The sequence below is a fragment of the Crocodylus siamensis genome, chromosome 2, assembly GCF_052110815.1.
Source record: "Crocodylus siamensis isolate JL-2025a chromosome 2, ASM5211081v1, whole genome shotgun sequence".
Lineage (NCBI taxonomy): Eukaryota > Metazoa > Chordata > Crocodylia > Crocodylidae > Crocodylus > Crocodylus siamensis.
In genome coordinates, this window is record NC_143396.1 from 47,611,907 (window position 1) to 47,630,454 (window position 18,548).

Genomic DNA, 18,548 nt, shown 5'->3' on the forward strand with positions numbered 1-18,548 from the left:
CACACACAGGGCAGAAGGGACTTCCGGTTACTACTGTGCTGCTGGTGTGAACATGCAACTACAGTGGTAGTCATTTCTTTCCACATGCCTCTCCCCCCACTTGCGGCTTGGGGGGGCTGTCCCAGTCACCCCATCCTAGTTACAGCACAGAGTGTGGGCTCTGTACACAATATATGGTCATGCAGATACTGTAAAGCTCCTGAATATACCTGATATTCTTTACATCACTGAGATGATTAACCAAATGCTGTTTTTCAGGAAAGTACTTTAAGTCAGTCACTCAAAGACAGATTGCTTCCTTAACTATTATATCATTTAGTTCCTTGAGAACATCATTTCTCATTACTTTCCTCATGATTTTTTTAGCAACACTATTAAAACTTTACAAAAATTTCTTTCAGGTATGATCCAAAAACAGACGTGTGGACTGCTGTGGCTTCTATGAGCATTAGCAGAGATGCAGTGGGAGTGTGTCTTCTTGGTGACAAGTTGTATGCTGTGGGAGGATATGATGGACAAACCTATCTTAATACAGTGGAGTCCTATGATCCCCAAACCAATGAGTGGACACAGGTACAGTTGCTAATATAATTTTGTTATATTATTCATTTAATTATAACTGTAATAGATCCTCTTGGTACAGAAAAACTACAAGATCCATTCCCGAAGAAGCACTGTCGTGCATCAATCAGAAGACAGGTGGGTGGATCGAGAAGAAAGAGCAAAGCCAGTGATGAAGATTGATCTTAAACACTTGTCCTTATGAATGCTGGCAACAGTATCTGTTGGGCCAGTAAACCCTTGCAGATTATAGCAAGGATATAAAAAAAGACAAAACAGTCCTAAACCACCATTCAGTCCCTTTTTAGTGCCTGTGGTAGGAAGTCAGAATCTCAGTATCTTCTTGCTTACCTTGTAGCTTACATATTTTTTTTTACATACTACCAGTTAGTGTGGCTTCCTAGGTTTTAATAAACTTTACTGAAGCCCATTGGCTTTTTAGAAAAGAAAAGCCCAAGTAATACACAAAAGAATATTTAGTTTTGACGTAGTCATAAGTTGTAGTACTGAGATCTAGCTCGAGTCTTGAGGCCTTAAAATGTTAGCTTATGGTCTTAAAATGTTCCATGCATGTGCAGTTACTGTGCTTCTTAAGGATGTACATTCTGTGCGTTTACTTTGTTTAGGGGTGCTCATATCCCCTGAGAGAGAGACTTTCTATAATTCTTTTTTCTAAGCGCACACAAGAGAGCTTGAGATGCCCATTTCAATTTTAATGGAAAAGTCCATGCAGAGCATGTCTGACAGTGAGCTGTATCCTTCAGCTGTAGTCTCTTTCTGCTTCAAAGCTGGTTCAGACTATAGGAGATGGGAAGTAGGAAATCATTTGACTATGAAACCACGTAGTGTTAGCAAACGATCAGAACTGTCTCATCAACCATCCTTGGTTCAGTTGGTGATGCTTGCTGTCTAAGGCAAGAAAGATTAAAAAACAAGAAAAAAAAGAAAGGAAGAATCTCCCTTTGAAGATCAACACTGGTTTGTGCTCCCCAGTACCAGCTAAGAAGAAAGCAGAGAGTCAATATAGGTGTTCATATAAACAGACTATATTGAAATTGCATTGTGGCAGTGAGTCTTTAAAGGCTAGTGAAATCAATTAGGGCTGTGCGAAACACCATAATTTTGTTTCAACATCCACTTCACCATTTTGAAGGGACAGTGTTTCATTTCGTCGAAACAGTTTCGCTGTTTCAGCAAGTTTCAACATTTCACCATGGGCCATAATGGGAAATCATGAAAATGCCTAAAACCATGTCATTTTGTGCCTGATTTGAATGAAAATTGTGGGGATGGTAGCCCCTTCTGAAGGCATGAAGCCTGCCAAGTTTAAAAAAGATCGGTGCAGAGGTTTCTGGGAAACTGCACCACAAACTGTTCAAACTAAAAGTCCTGAGACTTACCAGCAGCAGCAGGCTCCTGTCATCTGAAGCACTGATATGGGACTCCATGGAGAAGTCCAGCACAGCCTGGCAGCCCTCCCAGGGGTGTGAGCCCCTGGATCTGTGCCCCAGATGAGAAGAGACTCAGGCTGCTTCTCCCACCTGGGACCAGTGCTTGGATGCGGGCTGTGCACAGCACCAGACAAGACTGCTGTTGCTGCTGCCGCAGCAGCCTAAGCCTCCTCTCATCTGGCACAGATCCAGGGGCTCACACCCCCAGGAGTAGTCCAGCATAGCCCAGCAGCCCTCCTGGAGGTGCAAGCCCCTGGATCTGCACCCTAGATGAGAGGAGGCTCAGGCTGCTTCTCCCACTAGGGACCAGTGCCCCCCGCTCACCTCCCCGCTTGGCTACGGCCCCCGCTCAGCCTACACCTGGTTCCAGCCCACCCCACGTTCCCCACTCAGCTCCAGCGCATGCCCCACACCCAGCTCCAGCCCCCTCACAGCTTACCAGCAACAGCAGCCACGTTCTTGACCTTGTGGCTCAGTCCTCCTGCACAGCAGGGGGCAGTATGTTTTGGCACCAGCCACCAGGTATCCGCGCAGCCTCTGCCACAGCGCACTGCTATGGCCCAGCTTATCACAGCGTAGGGCTGTGTGCTCTCAGGCAGCTCCTGGCTGTCATACAGGACCCAGGCCGGTGTGGCCAGTGCTGTGGTCCAGTGCTGGTCCCAGGGAGCAGCAGGAGCCTCCTCTCATCTGGTATGCAGGTCGGGGGCCCACACCCCTGGGAGGAGTCCAGCACAGCCCCTTAGCCCTCCCAGGGGTGCACGTGGGCCCCCCGATCTGCACGTTGGATGATAGGAGGCTGTCGCAGCCAGCTGGAACTGATGCTGAAGCCAAGTAAGCCCAGCTTCTAAACTCAAAATATTTCAAAAGTTTTGAAATGTTTTGAGTGCCCTTGTTTTGTTTCAAAGGCTTTTGTTTCATTTTGCTGTTTCATGCTCAAAACAGCTTCAAAACCAAACTCCTGGCAAAATTTCACACAGCCCTAGAAATCATAATTCTTAGCATTACTACTGCCTCCTGTGCCTTCAGTGTCAAGACCCAATTTTCCTAGTTATGGCATCCTTAGTGCTACTTACCTAGATTTCATCAGCACAGATCCCCGTTTCTGAGATCGTAATTGTTCACTACACCTGGTTTTCATCATTTGTTGACTTTATGGTTACTCTGAAACCAAGGCTACTGTTATAGGATATTTCTCTATTTTCTACTATGTTGAGTGTATCGTTATTACTAGGGCCTAAGGGACCAAAAATAAATTTATCTGGAGTCACAGTGCTTTCATCTCATTTCACACTTGAAGCTCTCCATCTTTCCACACCTCAGGGATCTGGCAATTCATTGGAGAAATGTTATTCATTAGTCTCCTCATCTTTTCATGACAGTAAAAATATTATTTTGGGAGGTTCTCCCCTTTGCCCAAATGACCTGATCATGTCTTTAAAAGAAGTCTCTCTTGCTGTAGACATGTTCCAAGGAGATGTTGCTTTTCTGGGATCCCAGAATTGTGGCCCAGTATGTTGGTACCTTATCAGGCACAAGCCTTGGTCTGTTGGTTGCAGTGACACTCAGAGCCTTTCCCATCTTCTCCTTATCTGGCTGCATTGAAACCCAATGCAAAATTGCTCTGTTCTAAAGTTGTGGCTAGGGAATTTCAAACTTTCTCTAAAAATATCCTACAAATCTGACCAGAAACCTCCGAATGACCAAGATGACTTTATGGAAGAATGAGGGCCAGATCATCTTTCCCATCCTTATCATAACTCCATCAGACATTTTGATTACTTCCATATCTTTCAAGACCTTAAAAGATTAGAAGACATGCTGGAAATCTTTCTGATGTAATGCAGAAAGGTATTTTCCATTCTATAGCAATCATCTGAGGGCTCTTAAGTATTCTTGGATCAGGGGTCAGCCACAGCTCTCTATCTCAGCCTCATAGAAGGACCAAGTTCCCTCTAATGCATTTTGGGTATTTTTTGGCATATCCAGCACCTGATAGTTCTAATAACAACATATAAATCTATGGGTATAAACAAGGTCTACACTAGAAAAAGATAAAATTGGAATGAAATGGGATTAGGTGCATCACAACAGCAACTAACCCAGGAGTAGGCAAAATACAGCCTGTGGGTTGGATCCAGCCTACCAGGGCATTCTATCTGGCCTGCAGGGCCCCTAAAAATTTTAGAAAATTAACTTTTATCTGCCCCGGCCGCCTGTCAAAGATGACAGGCAGTCAGCGGCAGTAGGACCCAGGGGGAGCTTGTGGCAGGACCCAGCAGCTGAGCAGCAAGGCCGGCCCAGCACCACCCTACCCCACCCCCATCCTCCAACTGGAAGCCTCTGTGGCTTGTGACCACTCAACCTTGAAACTGCTGTGAGCCACCCAGCAGACAGGAGCCCCATGGTGCTTTTGGGGCCGGGCTGGAGCCTGAAAGGGGAGGAAGCAGCAGCTGGGGGGGCAGAGGGAAGTGGCGGAAGCAGGGGGGCTGTGGCCATGGTGGCAGGAAATGGCAAGGGCTGCAGCCGTAGCAATAGGGAATGACGGGCCACGAGAAGTGGCAGGCAAGTGTGCAGGAGGGAGATCAGGGAAATGGCAGCGGTGGGTAAGCACAGAGCCTGTGCAGGTGCCCTGGGACCAGCAGGGACCCAGGCTGGGGTGACAGGAGTGCAGAGCCTGGGTGCAGGGACTGCCTGGCTGCATCACATAAAGCTCACATGCAGTCCACAAGTGCCACACACAATTGAGCTGGCATCCCAGCCCCATCTCTCTCTTTCTCTCCCATCCCACCCCACCCATCATACCCACATCCCATCACACACACTCCACTCTGCAACCACACCCCACCACATACACCACCTTACCACCCCTGCACAACATACAGTAGGACTGGTTTTTGAGTTGTTATGCAGTCACCTCTAGCTTCACTTCGTAAACACATAAAACAATGCAAAAATATTTTTAAATAAAATTAAAATAAGTTATAGTAGATGTTTTATGTTTTTGTATATGATTTGGGTTTTTTTCGCATTTCAAGATTGCAGTACCCTTCCTCCCAAATGGACTATGTCCAGGGCAAGGGGAGGGACTTCTGGTGGCAAAGGTCAGGGGTTGGGGGCAGGACTTCTAATCCCAATATGGCGACTGGGGGCAGGGGCTACCCATGCAGCCCTTGACAGCTCCCCAAAACTTAGTAAGCGGCCCTCTGCCTAAAATAATTACTCACCCCTGAACTAACCAGTAAGCAAGCTATGCTTGTGTTGTAAATTTTAGTATTTACTTGGGACTGAGTTTGAACTGTATCACTGGAAATGGGAGGACAGGGTGGTTCTTGTTTCCTCTCTAGCCTTGCTTTCCTCAGTGCAGTGTGGATACCTGCTACAGTATAATGTGGGTGCTCAGAAGTTTCTGTTTGGTTGACCTAACTTCTGGGTCAACCAGGCAACTTCTTTTGGGGAGGGAGACAGTGCCATTTTCAAACTGCAAGGACCATATACAGCATGGATGCCTCCCAACTACAGTTCTTATCTCTTACTACGTGTCAGCCAGCAACAAGTTGTAGTGTTGTACCTGGCTTCCCATCACTGAATACATAACTCCCTGTAGATCTTCACCCATGTGACAGAGCCAGCATAACACTTAATAGACCTTTGCAGCCCAGCAGACTACCAAAAGACAAGCCCTGGCAATGAGTAATGTCCCCCTCCATCCTCCTTTCCAGTACACTTGGCTGTTTCTGAGCTCCAGTCTGGGGAAGAGGAGTGAGTTCAGAGCAGTGTGTGCTGGTGAGTGGGAGATGGGAAGTAGTAGAAGAAAATGTTATGAGACATCTGTCTCAGGCATCTTGGTGGGTTTTTTTCAAATGAACTTCAAAAAACACAAAAATGTTTATTTGAAGAAACTGACTGGATGCCCCAGGAGAGGTGTTTAAAACAGGACTATCCTAGCAAAAACAGGAAATGTGGTTACCCTACTTAGAGATCAATTGTATAATGATTTCCTTGCTGAAACTCATTAACCCTACTTTACCTTTTGTAGCTATGGCTTATTAAGTCTTACACAGGGATCCTTGATCAATGGAAAATGCTGTTCAACTGTCACTTGAGCAACAGGACAATGCCTGTTAAAAGCATCTTTGAGTGGCTGAAGGCCTGGTGACATCCTCAGTGTCTGGGTGGAGGTGGCTGAGTAATGTTTTGTAAACTCAGGGCTACTGGCCTACTTCAGCAGTCTCAGCTGAATTTCTGTTGGTACAGCCACCTTTTATTTTCCTGTCTCTGGACTTGTCATTTGCTTAAAACTGTCAATTTGCTGAAAACAAGTTAGTTATTACTGATAAACATACTGAATTATTTGTGTTTTTTTTATAGGTTGCACCACTGTGCCTAGGAAGAGCTGGAGCATGTGTTGTAACTGTAAAACTCTAATTATTTTCTATAGGAAGATACTGTTCTCCATAGACTCAGTACTAGTGAATTAAAAATTATCAGTGCACATGAGGTACAGTGTACCTACTACCTTCTACAGAGTCAACTGTTTGGTCTTAAACGATCCCATATAAGCATTGTTGTAATGGACCAATATTAAGCACTTTTAAAAAAAATAATTACTGTTTCCCTGTGTGTGCAAGAACTTTATTTGAAAGATTATCAGCTGCAGCCAGCTGGCTGTCAGCAGGTACTTTATTAGAAAATACTGAGAAACTGAGTCTAAAATAATTGAGTGTTACAGATTAAGGATCTGAACCTGTACACATGCAGAGCAGCGTCTTCTATTCACAAAGTAGTCTCTTGATTTTAATGAGCCTACTCCAGATGAAACAGTTTGCAGGATTAGGCACTAGATACTTAATTTGCCTGTAATGAAGGTGTCTAAAATGCTATTTTTACAATGCAGACATACAAACCAATGCAAACCAGTTTTAAATGGCAGGCATAATATTTGCCTTGGAAATGAAGGTATACATTTAGTGACTATATTGCACTTTTTCACCATAACTAAGGGTCAGCAACCTTTTTTATTTAACCAAAGCCTTATTTTAAATATTGTTTTATTATGCTAAAACCTGCTATTTAAATATTTTCTGCGGGAGCTTTGCAGTATTCAGTGCACTCTCTGGATTTTTAAAGAGTTTATGTAACATGCAGTGTCATAAATTTCTCTCCACTTAATTCCATTTAATCTTATTTACTTGATTACAATTCCTTGTTGTGGATTTTTCTTTAAAAATAATGTTAACTAAAGATTTCTGAATTGTGATTAAAAGGGACCCTGTAGACATTTAATAAGAGCACTTTGGAAACTCCTGAGCATTCCATTGTATTAAGATTAAAGAAGACATGTTTTTCTTTAAATGTTTTGAAATGGGAATTTGCACTAATTTGAAACAGAGTTTTATAAAGTGTATGGAAACACTTGTGGTGGTGGTGTTTTGGGGTTTTTTTTCTCCCTGTAAAGTTACTTCAACAAAGAATGGGCCTCAGTCCTGCAAGGCACTAAGTGCCCTCCAGTAGAGGATGTTCAGCATCTTGTATGACGCTAACAGTGCCTCACAAGATCAGAACCAATTAGTACATTACTTAATATCTATATTTTTAATTTTCTTTGAAATACTTTAGAATTTGCCTTTTGGGATTGAGTGTTACATTTGATTAGAATTGTTTGGGTGCTCCAAATGTTCTCTGAAAGTCTTTTTTTGTATTTGCTTTTCTGTGCCTTGTTTCTTATGTTTTCAAATAGTATATTGTGTTTCTTTGTAATGGAAAATATGAAGATGTGACTCACTGAATGTCTTTGAAAGTAAGTTTAATGTGTCTGATACCCAAAGTCTTTGTAAATTTGTAATTTTTAAATACAAATGTGAATGTTAATGCTTTCAATTAAGTATTTATTGTTTTAAAAGAAATTATGGAACAGTAAAACTTTGTGATGAAATCTATATTGTGTGATTCATTAATTTATCTTTCAGTGACTACTGGGAATCATTGTTTAGTATAAATTGAATACTGAGAGTTTTTTCATTCCACTTTTTCTGCCCGGTCCATTGTTTTTGTGCACTCTGCAGTCAAGCCAAAGGTACTTCCAAGCTGAACTACTATGTTTCAGGCATATTGTAGCCAAGAGCAAACAAGGGAATGATGTGGCTAGTATCGTATCTGGCTCCTTCTTCCTCCCCATCCAAATGACTATAGTTTTGTCAGCTGGGGACTGCCTTTGACACTGTAGGAGTGGATCAGCTGTACATCCCCTCTTTTCCCCAGGACTCGACTGCCATGATTAAGAAGATGGTAAAAAGATTTAGATGTTAATCCCCGAGGGGAGAAACACCAGACCACCCCAGTGCAAGTTTTATCAAGTGCCTATCTTTACTGAAGTGGATACAATGTAGCTGACTGTGCTAATTGCCTCATTAACATGGAAGCAGCTGTATCACCACTTAGTTGATTGCAGCCTCCCTGCTCCTGGTTGCGGCTGCCTCTCTGCTGCTGTCACTGAGATCCAGTTGTCCCTGGAGATCCTCCTCTGGGGTCTGATTCCCCAGCCTTCCCAGGGTCTTGCCAGCCACTCATCAGCTCCTGTGCCCTGAGTGAGATTCCCTGTAGCTCCCTTCTCGATCACAGCTGTCTCTCCTCTGCCTCGTTTGAGAGCCAGTTGTTTCCTGGAGCTCAGTCTCTGAGGGCTGCATTCTTACTAGATTTGTCTGTCACTTTGGGGTGTGCTCATTTATTAGGGGTACGTTTCTGGGGGTCTCTGTAATTCTGTCAATGTGCTGCTTGTGTTACTTGTGTTTCTATATGGAACTGTATCTCTCCCTTCTGCAAGTCCTCACCCGCAATGGAGCTACCTTGCAGGACTCAGTTTCAGTGGGGCTGGGTTCCTCCAGACACCAAATCAGTCAAATACGCACACACAGAGATTAATGTGACACACCTGACCCAGTCGGGTTGATCAGCATGGACAGGCTGAAACCCTCGTATGCCAGGAATCTGTTTCATAGATTTCATAGACATTAAGGTTGGAAGGGACCTCGGAAGATCATCGAGTCCAGCCCCCCGCCCAAAGGGCAGGAAGTCAGCTGGGGTCATAGGATCCCAGCAAGGTAAGCATCCAGTTTGCTCTTGAAGGTGTTCAATGTAGGTGCTTGAACCACCTCCGATGGCAGGCTGTTCCAGACCTTGGGGGCTCGGACTGCAAAGAAATTCTTCCTTATGTCCAGCCTGAAACAGTCTTGTAGTGGTTTATGACCATTCGACCTCATCATCCCCTGGGGCACTCTGGTGAACAAACGTTCCCCCAGATCCTTGTGGTCACCCCTGATAAAGTTGTAGGTGGCCATCAGATCACCCCTGAGCCTGCGCTTTTCCAGGCTAAAGAGCCCCAGGGCTCTCAGCCTGTCATCGTAAGGTCTTGACCTCTGATCATGCGTGTGGCTCTTCTCTGACTCTCTCAAGCTTCTCCACATCCTTTTTGAATTGTGGAGCCCACAATCCTTTTTGAATTGTGGATGCAGTACTCCAGCTGCGGCCTCACTAAGGCCAAGTACAAGGGGAGAATGACGTCCCGGGATTTGCTTGAGAAGCATCTATGGATGCAAACCAGCGTTTTGGTCACTTTACTAGCCGCAGCATCACATTGCAGGCTCATGTTCATCTTGTGGTCAATAATGACCCCAAGTCTCTTTCTTCTGTAGTGCTAGCCAGCATAGCACTGCTGAGCCTATAAGGATGCTGCAGGTTTTTTTTCCCCAAGGTGGAGAACCTTGCATTTTTCAGTGTTAAACACCATCAGGTTCTCGTCTGCCTATTTGCTGAGCCTGTCCAGGTCAGCCTGGATCACCCGCCTGTCTTCTGGCATGGATGCTTTGCCCCAAAGTTTGGTGTCATCGGCGAACTTGGCCAGTCCGCTCCTGACTCCAGTGTCCACATCGTTAATGAAAATATTGAACAATTTGGGTCCAAGGACAGAGCCTTGGGGGACCCCACTGGTCACAGGACACCATGATGAATGACTTCCATTAATTACTACCCTCTGGGTCCGACCACAGAGCCAATTTCCCAGCCAGCAGATCATGGTGGACCCAAGGCCACAATTGGCTAGTTTCGCCAAGAAGTGATCATGGGATACCAGATCGCAGGCTTTTTTGAAGTTAAGATATATATTAAAATATATATATGTTGTTCATTAAGGTAACAACAGTGCAGTCAGACACAAGCACACAGGTAAACAGAATACCTCTGAATCCAGCTGGGTGTCCAGTTGACACCCTCATAAGCCAGTATTCAGTTTATTAAGGCACATCTAAGCCAAACTGAGTCAATCAACCTGTATAAGCTGATCCCCTTATGTGTCTCAAGCTCAGCACATCCCAATCTTTTGCCCTAACTGTCCTAGTAGGACAGTAGTAGTAACTGTTCCCCTTGATCAGTGGACTGTGGTTTTGGGCATTACAGCAATCTTTGGCATAGGTAAAAGAAGTGTTGCTGCTGAGCAACTGGGGAGGTTGAGGGGAAGAAAGAGTAGATGAAGGTCATAGAAAAAGTATAGCAACCAGCTTGACCATAAAAGTTATTTATTGCCAGATATATGAAGTTATGATGATACCAGTAATAATAGCAATGCAAGAGAGAGACAACTAAACAGTTACAATATTACATAGGTTCAATTAGGGTTTTGGGGAAGTCTACCTTGAGTTTGATTAGCAAAAGTCAGGTTTAGAAAGCTGTTAGAGTAAGAGAACAAAAGTCAGGTTCCTGGAGTGAGAGAGAGATCGAGAGTTGGGATCTCACCACCCAGCAAAGCTTGAACCAGTCACGGTTCCCAAGTGTTGCTGGATCTGGCAGACAAGCAGAGTCCTCAGCACGATCAGTGGAGAGATTCCAGGCACAAAAGGAGTGGAACTGATGCAGCTTTGGATCCAAGCACCAGGACAGAGGCTTGAGCTTGGGTAGGGGTTTTTGTAAGGGAGAACACTAGGTTTGTTTAGGGGTAAACAATAGTTCATATGCTGGATAATACGAATTGATCAATACTGGTTATAGGTGGCATTATACTTTCATAGTTGGTAGGGTCGGAAGGGACCTGAGCAGATCATCAAGTCCGACCCCTGCCATGGCAGGAAAGAGTACTGGGGTCAAATGACCCCGGCGAGGTGTTCATCCAGCCTCCTCTTAAAGACCCCCAGGGTAGGAACCAGCACCACTTCTCTTGGAAGTTCGTTCCAGATCCTAGCCGCCCCGACCGTGAAGTAGTGCCTCCTAATATCTAGCCTGAATCTACCCTCTGCCAGCTTGTGACCATTATTCCTGGTCACTCCTAGTAGTGCTCAGGGGAACAGGGACTCCCCCAATTCCTGCTGGTTCCCCCTGACCAATTTGTAAACAACCACCAGATCCCCCCTCAGCCTTCTCTTGTGGAGGCTGAACAGGTTCAGGTCCCTTAGCCTCTCCTCGTAGGGCCTGCCCTGCTGCCCCCTGATCATGCAAGTGGCCTCCTCTGGACCCTCTCCATGTTGTCCACATCCCTCCTGAAGTGCGGCGCCCAGAACTCAACGCAGTACTCTAGCTGTGGCCTGACCAGTGTCACATAGAGGGGGAGGATCACCTCCTTGGACCTGCTTGAGATGCCTCTGTGGATGCTTGACAAGGTATGGTTGGCCTTCCTGACTGCATCCCCACACTGCCGGCCCATGTTCATCTTGGCATCAATGATGACTCCAAGATCCTTTTCTGCCTCTGTACTGATGAGAAGGGAGTTCCCCAGCCTGTAGGTATGGTGCCAGTTGTTCCTCCCCAGGTGCCTCACCTTGCACTTGTCGGTGTTGAAACCCATCCTGTTTTCATCCACCCACCCCTGTAACCTGTCCAGGTCTGATTGCAGCCTATTCCTCCCTTCTAGTGTGCCCACATCCCCCGCATCTTAGTGTCATAAGCAAATTTAAACAGGGTGCTTTTTATCCCCTCGTCCAAGTCACTGATTAAGATGTTGAACAGTGCAGGCCCGAGAACCAAACCCTGGGGGACCCCACTGCCCACATCCCTCCAGGATGAAAATGACCCATCCACCACCGCTCTCTGGGTGCGGTCCCCCAGCCAGTTGGTGACCCATTTAACTGTGTATGTGTCAACACCACAGTCCCCCAGTTTTTTAATGAGAATGGGTTGAGAGACAGTGTCGAAGGCCTTCCTAAAGTCCAGAAAGACTACGTCCACTGCTACCCCTGCATCTAAGGATTTGGTGACCTGGTTGTAGAAGGCCACCAGGTTGGTCTGACAGGACCTGCCTCTAATGAACCTGTGTTGGTTGCCCCTAAGCATAACCTCCCCTGCTGGCCCTTCGTGGACATGTGCCAAGATAATTCTCTCAAAAAGCTTACCCAGGATCGAGATAAGACTAACTGGCCTATAGTTTCCTGGGTCCTCCTTCCTCCCCTTTTTGAAGATGGGAACCACATTGGGCCTCTTCCAGTCCTCTGGCACCACACCAGAGCACCACAAGTGCTCATAAAGCTGTGCCAGGGGTCCCACAATGACCTCAGCTAATTCCCTCAGCACTCTGGGGTGGAGATCATCCAGACCAGCTGATTTAAATACGTCCAGTCCCTCCAGAAGTTCCCTGACTAGATCCTCACTGACCCTTAGCCTGGGTGCACCTCCCTTGGGGCCTGAGGGATGCCCAGTGGGGGGGGCTGGGCTGGTCCCTGCTCAGGAAAATGGGGGCAAAGAAGTCCTTAAATAGGTTAGCTATGTCATTAAATAGGTTAGTTCTTTGTGAGTCAGACAGGCTGCATCCTCTGCCAAGGTTTCCCAAGAACATGAAGCTGAGATATAACAGCGTTCTCAACCTCCCTGGGATCCTGCCAGCTGACCACTGGCCACCGCCCCCAAGGTAAATATCCCTCGTCTCACTGGTCCAACGTCCAACTTGCTAGCCTTGCCTGTGGGATCCTTCTTGCTCCGTGGGCTCCATAGCAACTGCTGTCCTTCACTCCAGCACCCTAAGGGCAACCACTTGATTTCTAGCCCCACCTTTTATGTGTGGTGGTGCCATGATTACCCTAATCCTCGCTTGGTGTGCCAATCCTCCCCACTGCTGTGTCTTAGTTTTCTTAATCACCCATGCCCCAGGTTTCCCCAGTAACAGGGGTTCTGCCCAAGCCTCTGTTACAGATACATTCTGAGCAGAGCTTGAACTCGTACCTCCAAAGCTGCAGCAGGATGCTGTAACCACTGTGCTCCCTGCAATCTTCAGTACTATCATTGGTAAATTCAAAGAGTTATTTCAGGTGTTTTTACTGTTTTTAAAGTTCATCCTGTTAGATTTCTATCAAATATTTATAATATATTCTTCACATCTGCCATCGCTTATACAGTGATCTTAAAGTAGTTTGTCCCTTTACTGTTAAATGATTTTTGTCTGCACCTGTCTACTGCACGCCAGCAAACTCCAGCATCACATGAATCAATCAGCGTCCCCACGCTGAAAAATGGCAGTGGGGGCACTTTAATGATGAGCTTTTGTTAAAGTGGCCCATCCACCATCTTTCAGCCCAGGAACACTGATAGTTGTGATGCACTAGGCGCTTTAATTAAACCAGTTCTTGGAGCTACTCTAATTAAAGCACCCTCCTCCCCACCCCAGAGTACATGTGTAAACTCCCTTAGATTCCACTATGTCCTCCCTCCTGCTGTTCTGTGGAGCCTAGAAGAAATCTACAGTATTTTAGCAGCTTATCTATGCCCTGCGTAGCCTGCATTTTTAAAACATCTCATCAAGCTATGCAGATTAAATATACCATATATAACTATGAAAAGTGATGACTTATTATTTTATAGTTTATACCACAAATTTTAATATATAACTGTAAAATATGAGACTTTTTACAATCAAACTATTTTTTTTAGAGCTAGAGACCCCAGAAGGCTTAAGCATTCCCACTGACTTCATATGGATCAGGATTTCACTCTTCGAGGATGAGGAGGAGTTTGTTTATAGCTTTTGATAAAACAATGCAAATAACATGAACAATAAAAGTGATATAGTAACATTTATTTGGTTTATAATTTATAACAGTTGCTAAAAACATGCCATAAAATCCTCCATTCTGCCAGTTTACACAAAACTGAAATAAAACATAGTATATAATGACAGAAGAATGACCTTATTGTCCAGCGCTTCATTTTGTTCTAGGTGACTATAAAACAGAGGTATTCTATTTGGTTTTGGCCCTTATTCTTTGTGCAAGAAGCGCAAATGTACCTAGGGGATATAGAACAGACTCTGAGTTATTAGAGAAGCCAAATTGCTTTTTCTTCATTAGCTCATTATTTAAAATTTTTCATTAATGATTCTCCCATTTTCCTCTTATTTCTTTGAAGAACAAACAAGACTATAAATAGTGATTTAGGTCATGTCATTCTTCCCACAAGAACATATTCTGTCCGAATACAGAATCCAACACCACCTACCCATGAGAACTGCAGATCTCATTAGAGTGAATCACAGCATAATAATGGCCTCTTGTTGTGTGTAGTTTTGTACTGAAGAAAGCTAAGTTTCTAGGCCGTAGGAATGCTTTATGAATTCCAAAAAAGGAGAAAGCTTAGAATGTCTCACTGCCTGCATATCTGTCTACAGGCTGACGTCTTCCATTCTTAAATTTGTCTTGTTTTACATATAGGGGAAATAGTCTGGGAAATGTTCTGAGAATTACTGACACATTATTTGTCTGGAAGAGAATATAAATGTTATTTAACCATCCAAACCAGGGTTGGGTTGTTCTTTTTTAAAAGGTGCTTCTTGGTGTATCTGGTAGGTATTTCGTCCAATACTTTAGAATCCTTAATTAAGCTATCATGCTTATATTAGTCTATTTAAGAGTGCATGACCCCTCTCCCTGCTTTTCCTCTATTCCATCCTAGAATTTAGTAGAGACAAGAGCTGCTGTAAAAACAGAGATCTTTTATTTTTTTTAAGAAACTTGGGGTCAGCACCCCATAATTCTGCTCCATACAATAAAACAGACTCTATTTTAGATCTATAAACCTTTAGTGCTGCCAGTACTGCCGTTCTATTAGGCTTATTATAAAGGATAAAACTCCACCCAAGGCTTGTTTTGTTCTAGTGCTTACATTTTCATTGTGTATTCCAGCTCAGATCTTAATAAAATAGATTGCATGGTATTTAAAAGAAAAAAAATCACCTCTAAAAACAAACAAACTAATTTCCTCCTTTCTTTCCCACCCCAAAAATACCTTGGATTTATCTGTGTTGATTTCCAAACTATTTGAGACAAAATATTGCTGCAAACTATCTAAAAACCTTTGGAAGCCTGTTTGTGATTATGACATTAATAATGTGTCATCTGCATAAAGCAAAATGGGGATAGAATCATTCAAAATTGTGGGTACATAGATGTTGTATTTGAATAGTAAGTATTAATTACAACAGAGCTTTATCCATTAATGTTATTATCAGTTTCTTCCATTATTCTAATCCGCCTACAATGTCAAAAGCTCCCTTTTGATCTATGAAGGCAATGTATAAATGATTTTGTCTTTTTACATATTTAGATGCTAAGTAGTGCAGCACTTGGTCCATGCAAGAATAGCCTTCTTAGAAAACGACTACTTTTCTCCCAGAATTTTATTTTCAGAATCCATGTTTGAAGACAAAATAACTAAATGCCTCCCAAATATTTTGACTGGAATGCACATACGACAATACAATGAAAGATCTTTCTTAACACTTTTTTGAAAATTGTGACCTATTATATCTTAATTCCAATACTATGGATAAATGCCTTCTAAAATCATTATTTATTTATTTTGTAAAACTGGACATCACCAGTCACTAACTTCCTTGAAGATATCTGGGGAAAGAAAATCAAGGCCAGGGGACTCTCCATTACTCAGTGAGATTGTATCTACAATCTTAAGAATCAGCAGCAAGATCATGATCAGCTTGTGGCTTAACTGATAAAATTTCTTTCAGTGACAAAAAAGCCATCATTTCCTTCACCATCTACACTTAAATTGTTAAACTTATTTTTATAAAAAAATTATCTGTGTATCTTCCCAGATATTGGAAATTAAACTAAAATTTTATCTCCCTTCGGCTATAATATGCCACATATGTCCATTACCCTTATTTTTTTTGACAACTACGAATTCCTCAGCTCTGCTGACCCCATATGACCAGTGCTAGGGCTCAGACCTGCAAACATGCAAGACTAGCCCCAATATTGAAGTTGGGCTTCCCTAATACCGTGCAGCCAAATTGTGTTTTTTTCCAGATTTTATTCCTTTTCGCGCAGACCAGAGGGACCAGAAACACGGTGATAACAAGGAGCTTAGGCACTTGGGAAGCATGTCTGAGGCTCACCTGAGGCTGGCAGGTAAAAGCAGATAGTTTGGGACTCCTAGAGTCCCCATTTTGGTGGACAGAGGACCCCATTCAGAAGGTCTGGTGACTTTAAAAAAATTTTAATTTTTTTTCTTCGTGTCTGCGCAGCTGAGCAGCTTGAGGCACTAGCAGGTAAGAAGGCAGCTGTCTTGGGTGGTTGGCAAGTATTTCTGAGACTCAGGATGAGGCTGGCAGAGAAAAGCAGAGCGTTTGGGAATTTAGAGTCCTAATTTCGTGGGCAGAGGCCTTTGCAGCTGGTTAAGTAACTTTTTTTTTTGAGGATTTTTTTCATTTTCTGCGCAACCCCAAAAGGTCAGGCTCCAGCAGGGAAGAAGACAGCTGGCTTGAGCACTCGGGTGCAGTTGTGAGGCTCATCATGAGGCTGGCAAATGAAAGCAGGGAGTTTGGGGCAGATCATGGCCCCTCTTTGTGCAGAGAAGGCCCTGTTCCAAGATGTGTTAATCTTTTTTCTTTTTAACCAGTTTTTTGTTTCCCCTGCCTCCTGAAATTTCTGGGCTATGCTTGGCTGTTAGTGACCAGGGTCAGATGGTGTTGTGGGTCTGTAGGCTTACCTAATCTCTGGTCTTGTGTGTGGCTGCTGGGGCTGAGGTAGGTGCTAAAGTCCTTAAGGTTGCCAGTTCAAGGCTGTGTGTTACCTCCTGTTTTCAGTCTCCATAGATGGCCATCTGTGCCTCTATTTTTTTTCCCTGCTCCTTGCCATAGCAAGGCGAAATGCTTTGCAGAGTCCATGTGACCAGTGTCAGGGTTGAGGCCTGCCAAAGTGCCAAACCCAAACCCCAAGGGGTGGCAGTGGTGCCACTGTTACTAAAGCTCATTGGACAGACTTTAGATAAAGCCCCATGTGGCCATTTTGAAAAGAATAGGCGATGCTACACCTGATAGTGAGCTGGTAACCACTGGAATTAAGGTACTCACACCTGCCTCTAAGCACTGTATATGTACCCTAGCACTAGCGTCTTTTAATTCACTTAACCATGCCATATGAAGCAGTACCATCACTTCCTCAGTCCTGCTGCACATTTCCCTTCCCATACCTATCTAGTAATCTCGTTGGAGGTATCAGAAGAGCTTTTGGCAGTCAAGGTTCTTTGGGTAAATCTGGTATCTTTTATTAGACCAACTAAAATAGTTGGAAAAAATCTTTGCAAGCTTTTGGGTACATATACCCTTCCTCTGGCTGTGGAAGGATCTGCAGTTGGTGTGTGCTGTTTCTGGATGGAATGAGTAGTAAAGCTGGTGTTAGAAATGGAGCATTGTTAGAATATTGTTAGAAATGGAGTGTTGTTAGAAATGCACAGTTTGCATCTCGTACCTGATAAGCAAAAACACTGCCAAGGACTTTTTTCCTTGGCTAGCTTTGCTACAGTTTTCCTTATGCTAAATCACTCCCTCCCCCACACTCCCCCTGGCCTTCTCATGCAGATTACAGAAGCTGGAATTCAACTGACTGTGTCCTTGAAAGGGGGGGGGATTTAAACTCTTGGTGACCTAGAGAACTTTCTGAGCATGCGCAATTAGCTGATGCATATTTGCCTATCCGCCCTGCATACTTAAATAGTTAATTATAATATACATGCGATGGATGAAGTGACGTAGCCACATACATGTTTGTATGAAATGGAAATGAGCTGTAAGAGTTCCTGTTTCTGCACACGTGCCCAGGAGGGGAAGGATAAAATACCAGCTGAGAATTTCCTCAGGGGTTCGGAGTAATCTGAGTCCTTTGGCTCTGCTCCGACCCTATTTGCAAATACACCTTTTGTGCTGCTAATAAGTGTGTGTCTGATATTCTTTTCGTGTGCCTCCAGAGAAACGAACTGCAATTTTTTGCCACACTGGTATGGCTTTGTGGCATGCACTTTGCCTATGTCCTTAGCCAAACACGGCTGCACGCTGAGACAAGTGTTTTGGCCCACGCAGCCCTTGCTCTGGTCATGAAGAGCCCTACCACGTGTTCTGGTTAAACCTGGATAGAAACCAGCTCGTTGCACGTTTTCAAGCACTAACTTCGTAGCGGGCTGGCTCTTTTTGTAGTGGGATGGACACTTTTATGGCACAGTAGTAACTTTGCAGGTATCACAGTCTAAACAGATTGCGGGGTTCACCTGTGAGTTGGA

The 18,548-nt window shown here is 44.2% G+C and overlaps 1 protein-coding gene across 5 annotated transcripts in view; it reads left to right on the top strand.

Annotated features, from left to right (window-relative positions):
• The window catches only part of KLHL5 (kelch like family member 5), a 142,917-nt gene extending 134,975 nt beyond the window's left edge, over positions 1-7,942 (top strand). For all 5 annotated transcript variants that reach the window (XM_090035763.1, XM_090035765.1, XM_090035764.1 and 2 more), the window contains 2 exons: positions 402-573; positions 6,381-7,942. In XM_090035763.1, coding sequence (XP_089891889.1) covers positions 402-573; positions 6,381-6,437 — 229 coding nt within the window. In that variant the 3' untranslated portion in view covers positions 6,438-7,942. The remainder of the gene's footprint in view (positions 1-401; positions 574-6,380) is intronic.
• Positions 7,943-18,548: the final 10,606 nt, after the last annotated feature.